This window comes from Antennarius striatus, chromosome 20 (genome assembly GCF_040054535.1).
Source record: "Antennarius striatus isolate MH-2024 chromosome 20, ASM4005453v1, whole genome shotgun sequence".
NCBI lineage: Eukaryota > Metazoa > Chordata > Actinopteri > Lophiiformes > Antennariidae > Antennarius > Antennarius striatus.
Genome location: NC_090795.1, coordinates 2574272 through 2592452, shown reverse-complemented (window position 1 = coordinate 2592452; position 18181 = coordinate 2574272). Strand labels below are relative to the sequence as shown.

The 18181-nt window shown below is 46.2% G+C and overlaps 2 protein-coding genes across 2 annotated transcripts; one reads left to right on the top strand and one right to left on the bottom strand.

Moving 5' to 3' along the window:
• Positions 1-925: 925 nt before the first annotated feature.
• Positions 926-6779, top strand: msl2b (MSL complex subunit 2b). Its single transcript, XM_068304094.1, has 3 exons — positions 926-2175; positions 3701-5070; positions 5144-6779. Exons 1-3 carry the CDS (start codon positions 2034-2036, stop codon positions 5441-5443), a joined length of 1812 nt encoding a protein of 603 aa, XP_068160195.1. The 5' UTR covers positions 926-2033; the 3' UTR covers positions 5444-6779.
• Positions 6780-7636: 857 nt separating this feature from the next.
• Positions 7637-15061, bottom strand: tnfsf10 (TNF superfamily member 10). The gene is made up of 6 exons (XM_068304503.1): positions 14877-15061; positions 13846-13971; positions 10620-10665; positions 10432-10545; positions 9555-9799; positions 7637-8679 (listed from the first exon to the last, which is right to left on the bottom strand). Exons 1-6 carry the CDS (start codon positions 14982-14984, stop codon positions 8470-8472), a joined length of 849 nt encoding a protein of 282 aa, XP_068160604.1. The 5' UTR covers positions 14985-15061; the 3' UTR covers positions 7637-8469.
• Positions 15062-18181: the final 3120 nt, after the last annotated feature.

The window sequence follows — 18181 nt, the reverse complement described above, 5'->3', positions numbered from 1 at the left end:
AAAGTATTCTTAGCATTCAGTGTTACCAGAATAACCTCAAAACCAGTCATGATGGCATAAGACAGCACTGAAAACCCTAAAGGAGGAATTACTCACATGAATGGAATGCATCCTGGTCACATCATTAAACTTACTCCACATTTAATGGTGTTCATAGGCAAATGGGGTTTCACGGTTATTTGTTCCACTTTGCTTTTCTGTAATGGTCAAAATTATATAAAAAAACGTTGCATCCCAACACCTGATGGCAGTTCAGGAACTTGGAGAATGTTATTTGCAGTTGTCATCAAGCTCTTTATGGTTAGACTAAAACCTCAAGGTGGCTTAACTTAAAAAAGAAACCCTGACAGAATTTGACTATTGACTGATTATTTTCTATTAGTCTTGACTTATGGAAGTTGTAAATGAATGAAAAAACTAACATATATTTGAACGCATGAGGTATTTTTATCCCTAAAATATGTGGAAAGTCCCCAGTGGTCAGCACTGTAGCTAAGGAAATATTTTGAGTGTATGTGCAGATACGAGTCAAGGCGTGTTCAGAGAAGCTGCAGAACAAGCAGAATAAAAAAAAGAGGAAGAGAAAATAGTTGAATTGAAGCAGGAGCAGTGATAAATATTTGTGTTTACATCATAAAAGGGTCACTTGCGTGGGTGAGTAGTTTATCTTTTCTGAATTATAATGTATTTATGATCCTTTTAGCTTTAAAAATGAAATGGATTATTTTTAGACATTTTTTGTGCTATATATGAAATTATTTTTCTATCTTTGCTGTATAATTTGTGTAAATCCCCTTAAATTCCCACGATAGACAGCCCCTCCATTGTCATTTTGAACAAACCGCGTCACGTGATTTCTCGCGAGATTTGGGCCAACAGCGCCCCCTTGTTTACGTGTGTGGAAAAGCGACAGGAAGAATGAGGAATGCTCTGCGGCTAACGATAGCAAGGTACACAAATTGGGATTTAATTCACTTTGGGTCTTCCCCGCCGCACTAGACCACTACCAGTAGCTGCACAGGAATATATTTTCACATAATTTCTTGATTTTCTTGCTACATTCTCACCGAGACGGGAACGAAAGAGTCCCGCTAAACCCGAGAAGAGCGAAGCGGCCTGGTTTTGTAGCCCACATCCGGGTGCATCTCAGACGGCTAGCGGAATCACGAGAGCCCGGTGCTTAAGATGGTTTATTTTTTTGTTTACCCCATCAGCAACGTCGAAGCTTAAAATCTTTATTTTTTTTTTATTCGAGTAAACACACAACACCCGTCACTTGTTTTTCCTGTCATATTTGCATAGCTGTTGACGTTCCGCTTCTGAAGGAGGACCTTTCGGAGCTGGCGCGGCCTGTTTTGTTTTCAAGCCGCCACGAACAATAACACAACCCCGAACCAGCCTGCCGGGACTGCGCTGCTGGCGATCAGACAGTCCCGGCCTGGGGATCACCGGCATTTACGATACCGGTTCTGGTATGGACGTGAAAACCTGGGACGAGCATTTGGATTATGGATGTGTTTTTGGGGAAACCGCTGCAAATCGAAGCACGGAAAGCGTGAACGTCGGAGCGGTCGCTAGCTAACCAGCTGTAAGTGAGGTTATAAGGCGGAGGACGAGGCGCCCACAGGATGCTTTGTCCGGTCATAAGTTACGGATTTTCTGGAAACAAACACAACCGACTTGGGTGAAAGCTACATTTTTAATGCGTGGTTGACTTTGTGATGCACTAATCATATCATCCCACACCATCGGAGGCAACCGCGCTTTTTGGAGCTTCGCATTAGCGATGGGTTGGATGTGACTGGGATGAGTAGCCTCGACGGCTCCCTGCACAGACGGTTAAAGCTGTGGGATTCACCGACGGGGGAGCGTTTCTGTCGTCTATGCCCGCTTCAAAGACGCCTTTGGGCAAGCAAGTGATTCCGCTGGAGTATATGGTGCACGGCTGCTTTTGTTATTGTGACACTTTGGTGTTTTAACACATTCATACAAGTTCACCGGACCGGACTGGAGCACCGGGACAGGCAGCTGACATGAACCCGGTGAATGCGACCTCTCTCTACCTGTCCGCGAGTCGTTCGGTGCTGCAGTGCGACCCCAGAGACCCCCGGGCCCTGGCGGAGCTCTGCAAGCTACTGCCGTTCTTCCGCCAGTCCCTGTCCTGCTTGGTCTGTGGTGAGTGTGTGTGTGTGTGCATAATGTTTTTAATTGGTTTTTAATGTGATTCTGCGATTGCATGTGTTGGAAGACGCTTTCCGTGCTGTGCTCAGTTGTCAGCTGTGCTAAACCTGGCAATGAGGCTTCGGAAAAAATGATGCCTTCACTGACAGTCGGAAATACAGGAATCGGAAGTAATGACGAGTGACCGAGTGTTGCAGCTTTGTGGTTTTGATGTAGTTTTACTCCCATTGAATTTTTGACATTCATGCAGCACTTTCTGCAACAGCACAATTATTTAGAGGAAGCTTTTACACGGAAATTGCTGTGAAAAATAATTTTATTGCTGGATTTTTTTTTATGACAAAGAACCTGCATACTGTGCATTTATTATAAGAAATGTGACGTATTATTAAAAAAGCATTTCATCAATGTAAGGAGTAAGTTTAACCTGAAGAATCCAACTTTTTAAGTATGAATTGGAGATTTAATCATGTTTAGCCTTACATCTTTATAGCTAGACCAGTGTTTTATATAAAGAATTTAAATTACCATCCGCGTCTATTAGCTGCAACTTTAAAATTCTGATTGAATGAAATTCAAATCGCCTACAAATAACAACCTTTAAAAAATCCGAGGGGTTTGAACGCCTCACTGCGTACAGCTACACCCATCGTGACACACCCCCCTCTGTGTGGCGTTTGGTTGCAACGGGGCGTTTCTCTGTTTTGTCGTGTTGAATAACAGCCCCTCCTCGTGCTGGATATTGTGCTCCTAACCCCCCCCCCCTCCCCATCCCATGATACACAACACAAGAAAATATATGGACGGAATAAAAGAAATCGATAAAAGGAGGGAATGCTTTTTATGCCTTCCGTATAAAAGAGGTTGTAAATCACGCAGGCTGCTCCGGCTAGTTTTCTCAAGTAATTAAACCTCAACTTTGATTAATTTTGCAGGATTATTTAATGCACTCTTCTAACTGCTCATGCATGATGCATCAACCCCATCTTAACTGGAAATGCGCGTCCTTGTGAAAGGAAAACCGACTGTTGATAAAGGAGGTATTTGTCTTGTGATTGCTCGAGTATTGAAAAGAGCAGCTGCTTCGTTCCACTCATATCTATTGCACCTCCACGTCCACCCTATGAATAATAGATCCATATGAAAGCAGACCATACATCAAGTTAAATATAGACTTCCTTGTTTTCAGTAGGCGCAGTGTTTCTAAGGTTGGTTGATCCTCATGAATGCACCTTGGTTCTTTTTTTTTTCCAATCTGCAGCTGCACTCCCTAGTAACCAGTGTTGCTAAGGAAGCCCCACTCAAAGAGCAGTTGTCAGCCGCGCTGGCGAGTTGCCATCCACCACTCAGGTTTACAAATAGATAATCAGTGGAGGAAGCTGTTGGAATGACGCAAAGTGGAAAGCAGTCTTTTTGAAATGCAAATATTCCAACTTCATTTACTGAAAAATGTTTGCACGTCTGAATGTATGGCATGTTTGGGTTCTCATGTGGGATATTTGTCTTCTCACACCTTCAGGTAACCTGCTGCAAGACCCCATCGCTCCCACCAACTCGTCATGCCAGCATTACGTCTGCCGAGGCTGCAGAGGCCAGAGGATGCAGCTGAAGCCGTCCTGCAGTTGGTGTAAGGACTATTCCCGCTTCGAGGAAAACAAGCAGCTCTCCTTGCTCGTCCACTGTTACAGGAAGCTTTGCCTCTACATCACTCAGTCGCCGCTCGCCTCGCACATAGCCAGCGCCGCCAGCGACTCGCCGGACCTCCAGGCCGTGCTCAACGAAGGCCTGACGGTGGCTGAGAGCGAGCCGGAGGTGGAAAACGTTTCTGATTCCTTCTGCCTCTCGCAGGTGGCCTCCACCTCCAACCTGATCCAACCGGATGAAGCTCCTCTGACGAAGGAGCTGAAGGTGGAGGAGCCGAGTCCCGTGAGCGTGAACGGTTTGCACGACTGTAACGGCCTGGTGAGTTTGGACGCTCTGCAGCCCGTCACCGTAGAAACGGGCGGAGGGGTCGCGAAGCAGGAGAGCTTTTCGGAGGAGATCCCGGTGTGTGTGAGCGTCACGGGGACGGGGGAGGCAGCGCTGTGTGACATCAGTCCTTTCGGGGATGACCTGAAACACGGAGGGGGGGCCTTGTTGTTGAGCGTGGAGGAGGTGCTCAGGACTCTGGAGACAGACCCCGACCCGGAACCGCTCCCCCAGCCGGACTGCCCCCACCCGGTCCATCACCAGAGCCTCAACGGGCCCCACTGCCCGTCCGGGCACAACTCCTCCCGCCTCATCCCCTCGTTACCCCCCGAGAACGGCCCTCGGACCCTCCCGCCTCACCCGCAGCCCTCGTTGCAGCCTCCCCCTCAGCCCTCCGCGGCGATCCCCCACGTCCTCCCCCGGTGCAACCGCAAGCGCTCCCGCTCGGAAAGCGACAGCGAGAAGGTGCAGCCCCTCCCCATCTCCAGTCTCCTACGGGGGCCTCTCCTCGGTGCCAACAGCTCCCCCCATCACCCCAACCCTACCACCAAACAAGAGCCCAAGTTCCCCGCGGCGATGTCCCACCCGCACCTGGCCCCCGTGCCCAACGGCGGCCCCCCCAAGGTGGGCAAGACCCTGGTGGTCTCCAACAAGGCGCTGAAAAAGACTGTGGAGCACCACGGGGGCCCCAAGAAGGCTTACACCAAGGCTAGGCAGGGGCCCCCCAAACCCAGAGCACAACCACGCGACAGAATACCCCCGCATCCCCACGCGCACCCCCTGACACACCCCCCCAGCCCCTCGAAGCCCCTATATAAGAAACCGGTGGAGAAGAAGGGCTGCAAATGCGGCCGAGCCACTCAGAACCCCTCCGTGTTGACCTGTAGGGGGCAGCGCTGCCCCTGCTACTCCAACCGCAAGGTGGGAATGAGGCTTTAACTTCACGTATTGCATGTTGTTGTTGTTGTTGTTTACTGATGGTTGTTGTCCTCAGGCGTGTCTGGACTGCATCTGCCGCGGCTGCCAGAACTCCTACATGGCCAACGGCGAGAAGAAGCTGGAGGCGTTCGCCGTGCCGGAGAAAGCTCTGGAGCAGACCCGCCTCACGCTGGGCATCAACCTCACCAGTATCACCGCCGCGGCGCTCCGCAGCCCGGCCACCAGCTCCCCCGCCAGCACCCTCCTCAACGTCACCACGGCGACCGGCGCCCCCGTCACCGCCACCTTCCTGTCCGGGTCGGGACAGGACTCCCGGGGCTTCGACGATTCGCTGGAGATGCGCTTCGACTGCTGAAGTCCCGCCTCTCCTCCAGTCAGTCACGCACATTCACCTCCCCCACCCCCCAACCCTCGACACCCCCCGCCCCTCCTGTCGGTTGGGTGTGACCCGCGGAGGCGGAGCCAGAACAAGGCAGCTACAGTGACACGCGACGGCGAGGGTAAACTTCAAGTCGCCACCAAGGAAAAGTGCTCCACGCTCGGTGGCGTTTGCGTACCGACGCGGCGCAAAAGAGGGGGTGTAGCCTTTCCAGTATGTGCAGAGATTTAATTTCGGTTTTCTTTTCCCGTTTCTCTACGACGGGTAACGTGTAGAGTACGTCGTGTAGCTAAGTTGTGTTTGCGTGCATGTGAGAGTGTGTGTGTGTGGATGAGGGGAACGTTTCGGCTCGGGAGGGGAACAGGACGAGAGACGACATCATCATCATCAGAGACTGGTGTAATTTATATCAGACAACTTTTTGTACATGTACTCATCGGTTTCCATTTAAGAGGACATTTTATTCTATATTTTATAAGTTACGTTCAGAAAAGATCAATGGAAGCTGGTGCAGGGGCAGACCTGCACTCAACCAGAACATTTGCACACAGGTTAAAGTCAGATTGTATTTTTTAAACTCGAGGACGAATCAAAAACGGGAAGCTCGGTTATTTTTGATAACTTCTGCTGCGAGAACTGGGATGTGACTTAAAACGCCACCAGCTTAAATGCGAGTTGAATGTTTAGAAGCGAACGTTAATCTGAGATGTGATTGTAAGCTAAGAAACGAACCCTCAACCGACCCGTTAGACGTTTTTTAACCGAGCTTTACTCGCTGGTGGGAACTGTTCCCTTTTTTTTCTTTTTTTTTTTTCTTTTAATTTAACGCTGTCAAATCCACAAATGAACTTCTTCTCGTTTATTTATCTTTAGCACTTTCCCCCCCCGTGGTTTCACACAGTTCTCACTTGTGTTTAAAATCTCTGGTTGATTGCAGGCCCTTCACATTGTTTTTCACATTTTTGTTTTCTGGAAGCCACACACGTGCTGCTAAAGACGACAACGTTCTTGAGAAGGAGAACACGCCCGTTTTCCTTGACTTTTTTCTTTTTTTGTTATAATAAGATTTGCAGTATTTATTGGATGTGTCCTAACAGGTTACGCGTGGGGGCGTCGGTTCCGCCCTCTGCCCCTTCGAGTCTGTTGACCCAATCTGGACTTTCTCATCTCGGTTAATAGGCCGTCTCCTCCTCCTCCTTCGTATTCGTTTCTGGTGCGTCCAAACGGTTTTTGTTCTCCCCTCTGGGCATTTAAATACCTGTAATATAAATGTAACATATTTCCACAAAAAAGAAAGAAAATCAAACACTTATGAAGTGTTGTGTTGTCTTGTTTGGACGTGTTGTGCCAAAAATCGCCACTAGGTGGCAGCATGGAGTTTCATTCCAGCCAGAATCCTCATGATCGATGTGATCATGATGATTAATCCAAGGGTTAGTTCATCTGCTCAGGCTGCTTCCACTCTGTTTGTGTTTTCCCATCAGCCCCCTCTTCAAGCGGCGTTTGTTTGCAGCGAAGTCAGTGACCCCTGGCTAAACGACCACCAGTACATCCGCTACCACTTAAACCTCTCCTCTGATTTATGGTGAAAACGTCGCAGACCCAGCGTGAAAGCTTTCATATAAATACAAAAGGCTGAATCGGATTATTTCGTGGTTTCATACAAACTGGAAAAAAAAAAGGCAAGCACACACAAAGATTAATTTACCAAATGTGTTTCATTACCCAGCCAGAGGAGGCCGGATCTGGATTCTTTTAAACAGTCCATTTATCAGTGGTGGATTTTACGTCACCTTATAAAACATACTTCTTTAATTTTTTTACATGATACCAGATCACTCTGAGGGAATAGAAAAATGTGAGCCATAAAAATGATTGTTTGTTCCATATGAAGCAATTCCACAGGTAATACTCACAAATATTTAAAATATAAGATCTGTTGGTGATTGATTGAGGTCCCTGGATCATTTGTGTAACACTAGTGGAATGTAACTAAGTACTTTTACTCAAAGTACTGCACTTGAATGCTTGATAGATGCATTATCAGATCATTTCATGGGGTTTGTCTTTTCCACTTTTCCATATTTCATTTGACGGATTTAGTTAATGTTGATTTTTAAAAAGTAAAAACTAAATTAGACACATAATGCATGAAGAATCCAAACACTGTCAAAGGAGGCATAAGATTGTCTTTTATTTCACATATTTACAGACAAAAACTCAGTTATTTACATGAACATTCAGTTTTGGTCAAAGTGAAAAAACATGTTATTTGTTCGAATCCTTTTTACATCCGTCCCTCAGCTGTGGATGAAAATATTTCCACACATTTAAGTCTTTTCAAATAGTCTATACAGTTTAGAAATGGCAGGTTGTTGGGTTTTTTTTGAATGAATCTGTGACTCTGGTCTTAATCATCCAGTCAGTTCAGAGTCACGACAAAATAAGGTTTAAATAAAGACACCAGTAATGACGTTCATGACGCGTCCGTCCCTCCACGTTTACTGAGACCCAGGAGGCAGGATGGTGAGTTCAGGGGTCATACATTCATCATCTCACGGAGGGAGTTCAGGTTGGAGCTCCACAATTTACCGTTTGGGAAAAATAAGAATATTTTGTAGAATATTTACATCTTTACACACACGCACATCGCTCCACATTTACACGGGTAAATGTCCACATTTACAAACATTTCTGATGACCTTGAACACAACACATCCAGGAACACATTACTTGTGGATGAGATCCAGCTGGGGATGAAGGTCAGATGAAGCATGGAACCACAGCTAACCTCAACGTGTCAGCTTCAGAGCAGACAAGTCATGGGTTCTCTGTTCCAGAACCAGTGGGGTCCATGTTTTCACTGAAAGGGGAATGGAACCCAGCCCCGTTTCCGAACCAGTGTCATCAGATCCTGGATTTTTTAAAAGAAAAGAAGAAACAAAGCTGCAGATTTTTCCCCCCCGGACCGGGACGCGAACCCACGTCCTTCCTCTGCTCCTCTAGCTGATGAGAAAGGCGCCGAAGAAGCTGCTCTTCTCGTCCATGTCCACGGCGGTGGCGTTGGTCACCGTCACAAACAGGCGGTCGCCGCTGCTCAGAGGGAACAGCCCCCCCTGGTGGGCGGAGTGCAGAGAGAACTGAGAACCCCGGGACCAGCAGGAGGTCCGGCTCGTCTTCATCAGGAGGATGGGCACCGGGTAGGAGCTCACCTGTAGGGGAGGAAGACGAGGAGAAGGTGAGTCACAGGAGGTCAGTGGTGCGTTGGGGGTCGGATAAAAACGTGGGAATTTACAGCTCTACCACATCTCTACCTGGTATCGTTTAAATTCAAAACCAGGCAGATGTTTGATCATCAAAAACTTCCCTCCAAATCTTTTGTGAACGTCCTGCTGCAGTATTTATCAGTATTATTTACGACCCAAGAGCGGAAACAAACAGAACAATCTGCAAAACAGTCTTTCGCAACAGTTCATTTTATTTTTCTGTCATAATTCTCAACATCTTTACTGTGAAAAAATCATCAATCAACACAGGCCGGTCGGATGTTTTGCTCCGTACCGTAGAATTTGAATCCGTTTTATAAAAACACAACATTTGTTCCATGTTTGGACATAAGGCGATTCCTGGAAGGCACACATCTGTTCTCCAAATGCAAAGGGTCATTGAAAGCACCAAATAGAAACATCTGGGATTGAGTCTGGGATTATTTTGAGTTAAAAAGAAAAAAAAAAGAAAAAAAAAAGATTTGATTCACCATAAATTGGGTGAGAATGTCGGTGAGGTGCTTGAAAGACGTTTATCACGTTAATATCTGAGTGCAAACGCTTTGACTCGACGCTGAACTGAATAAATTCAACATTAAAATCGATTTGTGCCACGCTGGGATGGAACACCCCCCCCCCCCATTGTTTTTGCGGAGACCACCGTCCGGCTTCTCATCTGTTGTGCATCACCCGTCTGCGGCTGAACGCTGCGAGGAACGCGAACATATGCTGATGACATCAGGCTTGCATTTCCTGTCTGGGATTCCCACCTTTTTCCACGTCTGTGAGGGGGGGGGGGGCACCGAGACAGGAACCCTCACCTTTTTGTAGACGTACTGCAGGAGGGGTCTCCCCCGGTCTCCCGAGTCCTCGCCGTCTTCGCCCTCCTCCTCCAGCGCGTGGGTGTGTCTGAAGTAGGTCTGGGCGTAGACGTAGTAGAGGCCCGGCTGAGGCACCACCAGCTCCCCGTCCACCAGCCGGACGTCCTGGAGGAACGCCAGACCCTTCTGGCCCTCCCACCAGGAGATCTTCTGACCCTGAACTCGACGCCCGGAGGAGGCCGGAGCTGAGGAAGTAAAAAAAAACATCGAACAGTTCCTTCAAATCTTTTTCAGCATCAGATGTTCTTATTGTGTCGTTTCAACAATTTATGATTTGGAGATTTTCTGCCGAACAACTAACTCGTCACCCAGATCAGGATTTATCCCATAAATTTCCTTCGAGAACATAAAAACCGCAGATGGATATCAGGAAAACATTTTAATATTTATTGCGAAAGTCGTGAAAGGATATAAAAGAAATACTCCTGAGATTAAAATAAATCAAGTCTGAATTTTATAAGCTATTGTTACGAATTTAAAAAAATAACAAAAAACGCTGCAACACGAGATCCAAAATTCTGACTCCAAAAAACCAGAATTGTAATCTCAAGATACTGCTCACTCGGCGTTTTTTAGTCGTTTCTGCTTTTCTTTCGTCATAAAAAATTTTAAAAAGGAGAAGAAAATATGCTTTTCTTTCCCAAACACATTGTTTTAATAAGTGATATCCGTCGCAGCTGCATCGTAGCGTCAGGACAAGTCCGCACGCAGCAGATAATCGGTTTTAACTTTTCAAAAACTTTATCGACTGCTGATGTTCAGTCGATAAAGTCGTAAAGGCCTTTCGCAACTCCGGCAGCAGTTTTGCTGGACTCACCTCCGTTTTGCTCCAGTTTGGGCACGAAGCTTCCGGTGACGTGGGCGGCGACTTTGGGTCGAGGCGAAGCCCTGTCCACCATCACCAGCGAGGGCAGCACCCGAGACACTTCATCTGAAGAAACTGGGAGTTAGACAACATTTCTGAATGGATTCCATAAAGGTTCATGGAGGTGTTTGTGTTCTCACCTCTGACTGCTGAGGAGAGCTGCCTCTGGTAGCGCTGAGACAGAGACTGCAAGGAGAAAAAAACAAAGTAGACATGAACACGATGAAATTCTTTCTCCTTTATCTCGAGGCCGCAGCTGGCAGGACGTCCTACAAGTCCAACCTTTACCTCAGGAAGTCCTCCGAATAAAAATCAAACTTCACATTCAGGCTGGTAACAGATCTACGTCTGCTAATTGACCCAACCTCCTTCCTCTGGGGTTTTTGGGTTTTTTTACGTTCCTCTTCCTGATGTCTTGGCTCAGAAAGACGCGCCTGGCTGCCAAACCGACAAAAACAATTCCCTAAACTATAACGGGCTCTGGACGTCGTGTTTATTTGACTTTCTTTTCTGTCCAGAAACATATAGGAAAAATGAGAAAAACATGGCAAAGAGGGAGGAGATCTGAAAGCATCCAGAACGTCATCGATTAATCGTGCATCATCGTTTGAGCCGTTTCGTTAGGTACGAGGTTAGCGGCGCTGCTAGAAGAAGAAATCCAGCCTTTATCGTCTGACGAAATGATGAATCAGCTGGGAAACTATTATAAAAAAAAAAAAATCTGCACATGTCAGAATAAATTTATCTCCCCGACCGCTAACCACGAGGCTGGACGGCACCTGAAGCCTCCCCCCCAAACGGATGCCAGCGGATATTTTTAGCCTCAGTTTAGCTCGGTTTTAGAAACATCTCAGCAGCTATTGGACGGTTTGTCGTGAAACGCGAGTTTTTCTTTTTCTTTTTTTCTTGCAGCGGATGCGTCCCACTGACTTCGCGACCCCCCCCCCCCCCGACAGTTCATTTGGCTCCACCGTGACTACATTTGTGGTTTTTTGAAAGAGAAACGTCTCAACAGGATCCAAATAGGATTGCCGTTACTTTTGGCGCCAAAAAAAAATAAAAAATTGACGGTTCCCCCGGCGGATGAAACGCAAGAACTTGGAGAAACCAGAAAGACCAAGAAGTTAGAAGTTTTTATATGTAACTGAAAAAGAAATCCGCTCTATTTTAACATTTTTCAGCCTGAAAGTGATTTTTTTTTAAAAATTTTATGAGGCCTGGATCTTTCTGCTAGCGGATGCTAACATCTGCGGCTACGTACGTCCAACACAACTTTGAACGACACGCTTGATTTCTTTTCAAAACAAGTTTGTGTTTCCACTTCTGGAGTTCAGTTCGATCTAAAACGGCGCTAACTTTATTCGGTTCCGCTTCGAGGATGTTAACATTTTTATTGCCTCGGAGGAATCTGGGTACAAACTTAGAAACGAGCAGTTTGTGGCACTTTATTTCCCACACGTCGTATCTTTGTGCAAACAGATTTCTACTTTATTTAAAATGCTAAAGACGATTTCTCAACTGCATTTTTGGCCAACAATTTCTAATATGCAATCTGTTTTCAAACTTGCGCTCCCATTGTTTGGCTCTCTGCAGGGTTTCCCTTTAAGGGCGTTGTGTTTTATGGACTCGGAGGAATTTATTTACAATGCATGATTAGAGACAAAGAGTTCTTTGCGTTGTTTTTCATAGCTGTTCTGTGTCATCACAGTATTTTCTACCCTTTCTGAGTTTATTAATCAGTCTTTGCAGCCTGGATGACAGAGGGAGTGTTCACAAGCAGATTTATTCTATATAAATGCAGACAAATACGTTTTATCTGCAGGTTTCTAAACGTCTGGACCTCAGCAGGGGAGACGGGATGAGTTATCAGACCTCCTCCGATTCTAACCGAACACCCCATGTCTAGACTCTAGACGTATGATTTCACTCTGAGTAAGAATTTCAAACCGTCCAGCGTGATGTTTACGCCATGAGTCGATTTTAATCTAGGGTGCCGGTCGGGAAAACACCCGAACAAACACTTGTGTTTGGAAAAATATCAAGAAAATCACAGGAAGGGAGGAAAAAAAACAAGAAACAGAAATGCATTCATAAAGAGATAGTAGTGTGTGTGAGTGTGTGTGAGTGTGTGCGTGAGAAAGAGAGCAGGTAGAGACATTCCTGCACTGATTAAACCACATAGGATCACATCACATCTCCGGCTATGAAGGAGTTCATTGTGCGTCGGCGGACAGCGATTTGGATCCTTTCAGCATTTTTTTTTTTGTTTTGTTTCCCGCTCATGTTCCCAAGCCAAGATCAGGAAGCCGCTAATAATGATAATGATAATAATAATAACTTTAAGATGTCTTCACTGAAACGCACAAAAAGTTATGTCGGGTTTTTTCCCCCCATTTTCTTCAACTTGATTCCGGGAAAAGACAAAAACAGAAATCAAGTTGCATTCTGGGTAAAATCAAGGTACCAGATTGTAAAAAGAATGAATGATAATAATGAAATAATTTTTTTTTTAAATGATTGTGAATCAGTTTTAAAACAGTTTTAGCAGAACAGCGATACCCGGAAGACAAAATAAATCATTAATTGATTTGTTTCCACAACTATAATTCACCTACTTCTTTTTAAAATGCATTCCATAATCAGTTTACGTCACGCATTAGTCACTTCATGAATCAATGAATCTGTGCAAAATCAGCGTTATCATTTCCAAGAGCCCAGAGAAGGACCTTCAAATGTCTTCTCTACTGACTGTCATGACTAGGATTCAAAGAAAAACGGCACATTCTCACATCGGAGCAGATAAACAAACCGAAACAACTACCAATACAATTCAGTTATTTCAATAACAAGGAGATTAATGAAGTGTTTCTGGGCTAAACCGCTCAAATCTCCAATAAAAGTCACCGATACTCTCCATGATGGCCTCTTAAATCCAACCTAAAGTCGACCGCTTTCTGACAGGGTGATTACTAAAGAGAAGCTGGAATAATTATCATAAAAATGTGTCTTCATTGGCTTCTCTGTTGACAGCGTTGGCTTTCCCAGATGAAGTTTGGGGAGATTAGTAATGTCTCCAAAACTCCAGTGGGTGGGGAGTTTCTGATCCAGTACAGGCCAGAGGAGGAAGAAGAAGGGGAAAAAAAAGGCCTGAACTCTCAGCAGCTTGCCAAATAATCACTGAGTCATGAACACTGATCGATGCTTCCTGATAGGTGGAAGCACTTTTGAGCTGCAGGGCAGTGAGGTGATTAAATATAGGCTGATACTGAATCTTAAACTCGTGTTTCCTGACTGGAATTGCGCGTTTTACGCGCGGTGAGGTCAGCGTTCGAGGCTACCGCCTGTTCCAGGCTCCCGCTCTCGTACCTTCTCGATGAGCAGGTGAAGCTGCTGAGTGACCTGCCAACACGGATCCCCACGCACGGCCGTGATGCTCTGCAGGTCACCGCCCGTCAGGCAGGACACGCTGCTCCTGGCGAACGTCTCCTTCATCTGCAGCGAGGGAGGTGAGGGAGAGAGAAGCGCATGGAAGGGTTGGAAGGAGAACACAGAGGGAGAGAGAGAGAGTCACCAAGATGTGAACCAGCAAGGAAATAAACCTGTTTTCACAGTATCACTATCAGTTCGTGAAGTCCCCCCCCCCTGAGTCGTATTCATTTCTTGGCGCGCAACCCGTTTTATTCTGTCATGTGTTTAGGTTTCATTTCAACCCCACATGTCATGCGAGTTTATTATTAACTCCTGTTAACAAAGACAGAGTTGAACTGGACCGATGCCAGGTACAGGACTCTGGATTAAGCCAGCAGTGCCACACACACACACACACACACACAAACACACACACCCTTCCGCAGAAACACACACATGCAACTGAAATCTCTTCCTGGCGATCCCAGCAGATCATACAAATAAGCTGTCGTTACAAGAAGCTTTTTTTTTTTAAATATTTTTTTACTTCCTTGTTTCCTGATCACACATGCAGACATGGCTCCATAACCCTTCATTGTGCGCAACGTTGTAATTTAACTGTGAGAGAAGAAAAACGCAGTATGTGGCCAGAAATATGCAAATACAGGAAATTAGACGCGTTCCAGTGCGCAAAGACAAAACCAGTGCGGATTAAAAAAAACCCAGTTCTGCGCCAGATTGTCAGCAGCAAACCACCCACTGAAGTCTTGTAGGTGTTACAGAAGAGTGATCGAGGTCGGGCATGAAGTTTGATTTCCTTGTTTCTGCAGTCGGTGGCCCCGGAGCTGCGCGCCCACCGCTCGGTGCGCAGCGCGGAGCTGCGCGTAAAAGCCTCCGCGCTGCGCACCCCCACCTCCAAGTTCGTCCATCCGGACTCCCACTTTTCTTTTCTTTTTCTTTTTTCTTTTTTAATATTAATTTAAACTCACCGAGTTGAGAGCCGTGGTGAAGTGCAGCACCGTGATGGTGACGACCACCGTCTGCAGCAGAACCGCCAGCAGCAGCAGGACCCCGAGCTTCGGACCAGAGCCCGTCATAACGACAGACCCGCCGTCCGGTACCCGACCAGCGTCGTCCCCGCTCCGTTCCCAGACTTCCAGAACAATGGCAGAGGAGTTGACTCCTTTAACTTCTACCCTCCCAGTCCCCCTGCAGGAGGAGGAGGAGGAGGAGGAGGCGGGGCCGCCGTGCAGAACAAGAGGCTTTTTCCTCCCTATGAATTTCTCCTGCAGTGATTATTATTTTTATGTCTGCGCTGGAAAAACACAGATAGGAGCTGATTGTTGGTTCCATTATCATGGATGTCCATCTGAGCTCTGAATGAGAAAAATGCTGTAGAGATTGGAGCGTGATCGGTGATAACGACCTGAGTTTTTCCCCAGTTTGGCACGGAGGTTCTAATCACATTAAAACCAAACTTTTAATCATTTAAATAATATTTATTCTACATGAATAAATATGGAATGAAACACGTGGATCTAAGCGACGCAGGATTCTTCTCTGGGGTTGAGTTTGACTTCAAATTCTTTGTACCTGACTTATTTGCCACTTGATAGATTCAAACCACATGTAAGAAACATCAGGACTTTCCTGACATCCCCCCCCAACCACCACCACCACCAACTCTAAATCATTTTAGTTCCACTTTTGTCCAGATTCGATCTAATCCCACACTGGAAGTCCATCGTTGTTCTGAGAATTCTGTGAGGGAAAAGGTTTTTATTAAGACCATGAATCCATCCTGGTGTTCCTGACATCTGATGAAGAGACGTCTGAAGGGACATCACTGCTGCTGAAGGACAGCATGATGAGTTAAAGGTGGTCAGAATAAACCTGGAGACTCAGACGGACCAATCAGAATAGATGCATGTGAATAAACCAGCTTTGTTACTGATAAACATGTTTATTCGGTCATTTTTATTCCTAAACAGCCCGTTAGATGAGTTAACTGCAGGTTAACCGTGGCATGATAGTTTATATGCTGATGATGTGACTGTAATTACATTTTTCTTTCATCTGCGTATCTCCGCAAATAATCCAAAAACTTTTCCCCTCCATCTCTTCACTGAACCCGTCGTTTAAAACCCGAACCACACATTTATTTTAGACCTCGCTCGAAAATCATTCTCCGGCTAAATCCGGCTAAAAAAATTTTTTTTTAAATCTAGTGGTGTGACATCCAGCTCTGGTATCGTGTCCTGCTGGGTCGTGAGGCGGGCTCAGCCTATAAATGGATCCCGGTTCTGAGCCCTTGTTCCTGCATCTGCAACATCTGGCCTCAATCTGGTTCCTACGCCCCGGCGTCCCACGGGGGACGTCCCCACTTATGTTTCACCGCACTCCAACGCTGAGCCTGCAGGGCCTGCTGGGGGTAACTGAGTGTGTGTGTGTGTGTGTGTGTGTGTGTGTGTGTGGGTTCTGTCACGCTGACTGTTATTAATTCCCTGAAGATTTAACCTGAACAGCATCGGTCACACGTCTCACCCCAAAAACTATCTAACCTAATCCACCGCCTTAAAATAAATCTGCACCTTCAGAGGACGGGGGTCTTTGTTTAAGTCTCCATATCATGAGTCCCCATGTTGTGATTAATACAGGCTTACACACACACACACACACACACACACACACACACACACACACACTCCTGAGTGTGTTTCTGAACGGCGGCCAAGTTTTGATAGGGATACGAGGAGAACCGACTGACTCCCACACATAGTCGACTCCCTCCCTCCCCTCAGCCATCGCTCTCCTCTCCCATGATCCTTTGTGCCTCTCTCCTTCATCTCCTTTGTCTTTCTGCCCCCATCTCGTCGCCTCGCGTTCACAGATTCACAATGAGTGGGTTTATTTGTAGATGTAAAAGACAATAACAATAGAATTGTTGATTTAATTTATTAATGTTTTAAAGGTTCATTGTGATTGGCTGTCCCTTAAAGGCCACACCGTCGTGGCGTTGGTTCAAAAAAATCGCAGCAATCCTGTGGAGAAAAGTTGAAAAGGCCCAAACGCTGTCACGGTTCGGTGTTGGTGCTCTGTTGCTCTGCTGTGCTGGGGTGTGGCAGGAGGCGGGGCCAGATTTGTGGGCGGAGCCTGGTCTCCACACCTGTGGTTCCTGTCAACACCTGGATGTGATCAGGATGATTAGCTTGAAGCTTTTTAAGCCGGGTTCTCTGTCAGTTCTGGGCCAGGTGGTTTGGTACCTCAGCCTGTCCTCACCTGTGGCTCTAGTTTGGTTTTTCTGATTAAAAGATGGTTAAGGCTTCTCCATTTAGGTCCTAATCCTGCCCCTGGAGACAGATGTAGCCAATCAGAAAAAAATTGGTGATTTATTAATCAATCAATAAATCACCTTGTGATGACGGGCCTCAGAGCCATCATCATCGTTCCACCACAAAGGGAAAGGAAAGGCCTGGAAATCTGGAGCAACCCAAACGATGGCGCTTTAACCATGTGCTCTGGTGACCCAGTGCTAATCAATAACCTGATTTATACAGGTCCTTCTCGAAAAAATGAGCATATTGTGATAAAGTTCATTATTTTCTGTAATGTACTGATAAACATTAGACTTTCATATATTTTAGATTCATTACACACAACTGAAGTAGTTCAAGCCTTTTATAGTTTTGATGATGTCGGCAAAAAAGTCAAGAAAAAACCTGTATCCCATTTCCTGCCCACACCTGTACACGGTGGCTGTGGATGTGTTCCCCGGGTCCCCTAAGGTCTGGAATCGGCCCTTCTCTACAATCTTTCTCAGGGTCCGGCCACTTCACTCACAAATTTCTTTGTGTCTTACCTTCTTGCTTGGAGGTGTCAGTGATGACCCCCTGGACAGCAGTCAGGTCGGTGGTCTTACCCGTGATTGAGGTTTTGAGTAATGAACCAGGCTGGGAGTTTTTAAAGACCTCAGAAATCTTTTGTAGGTGTTTAGAGTTAATTCGTTGAATCAGATGATCGGTTAGCTTCGGCTAACAAAACTACTGGTTGAGGATGATGTCATGGTTTGGAGTTTAATCGGGGTAATGGATTAGAGCTCCAGCCAATCACAGCGCAGCGGGGGTGGGGCTAGGGTGTTTAATTGAAAACAGAGTGATGGGAATGAAATTTAAATGCTGTCATGTTTTCGACATTTTTGAGGCCCGATCTGACTCCGTGTTGTTGTCTTCCGTTGCCGTGGGGAGTTCACGACAGCGGCTGCTAATCCCACCGATCCCACTCCCAGCGTTCTCGT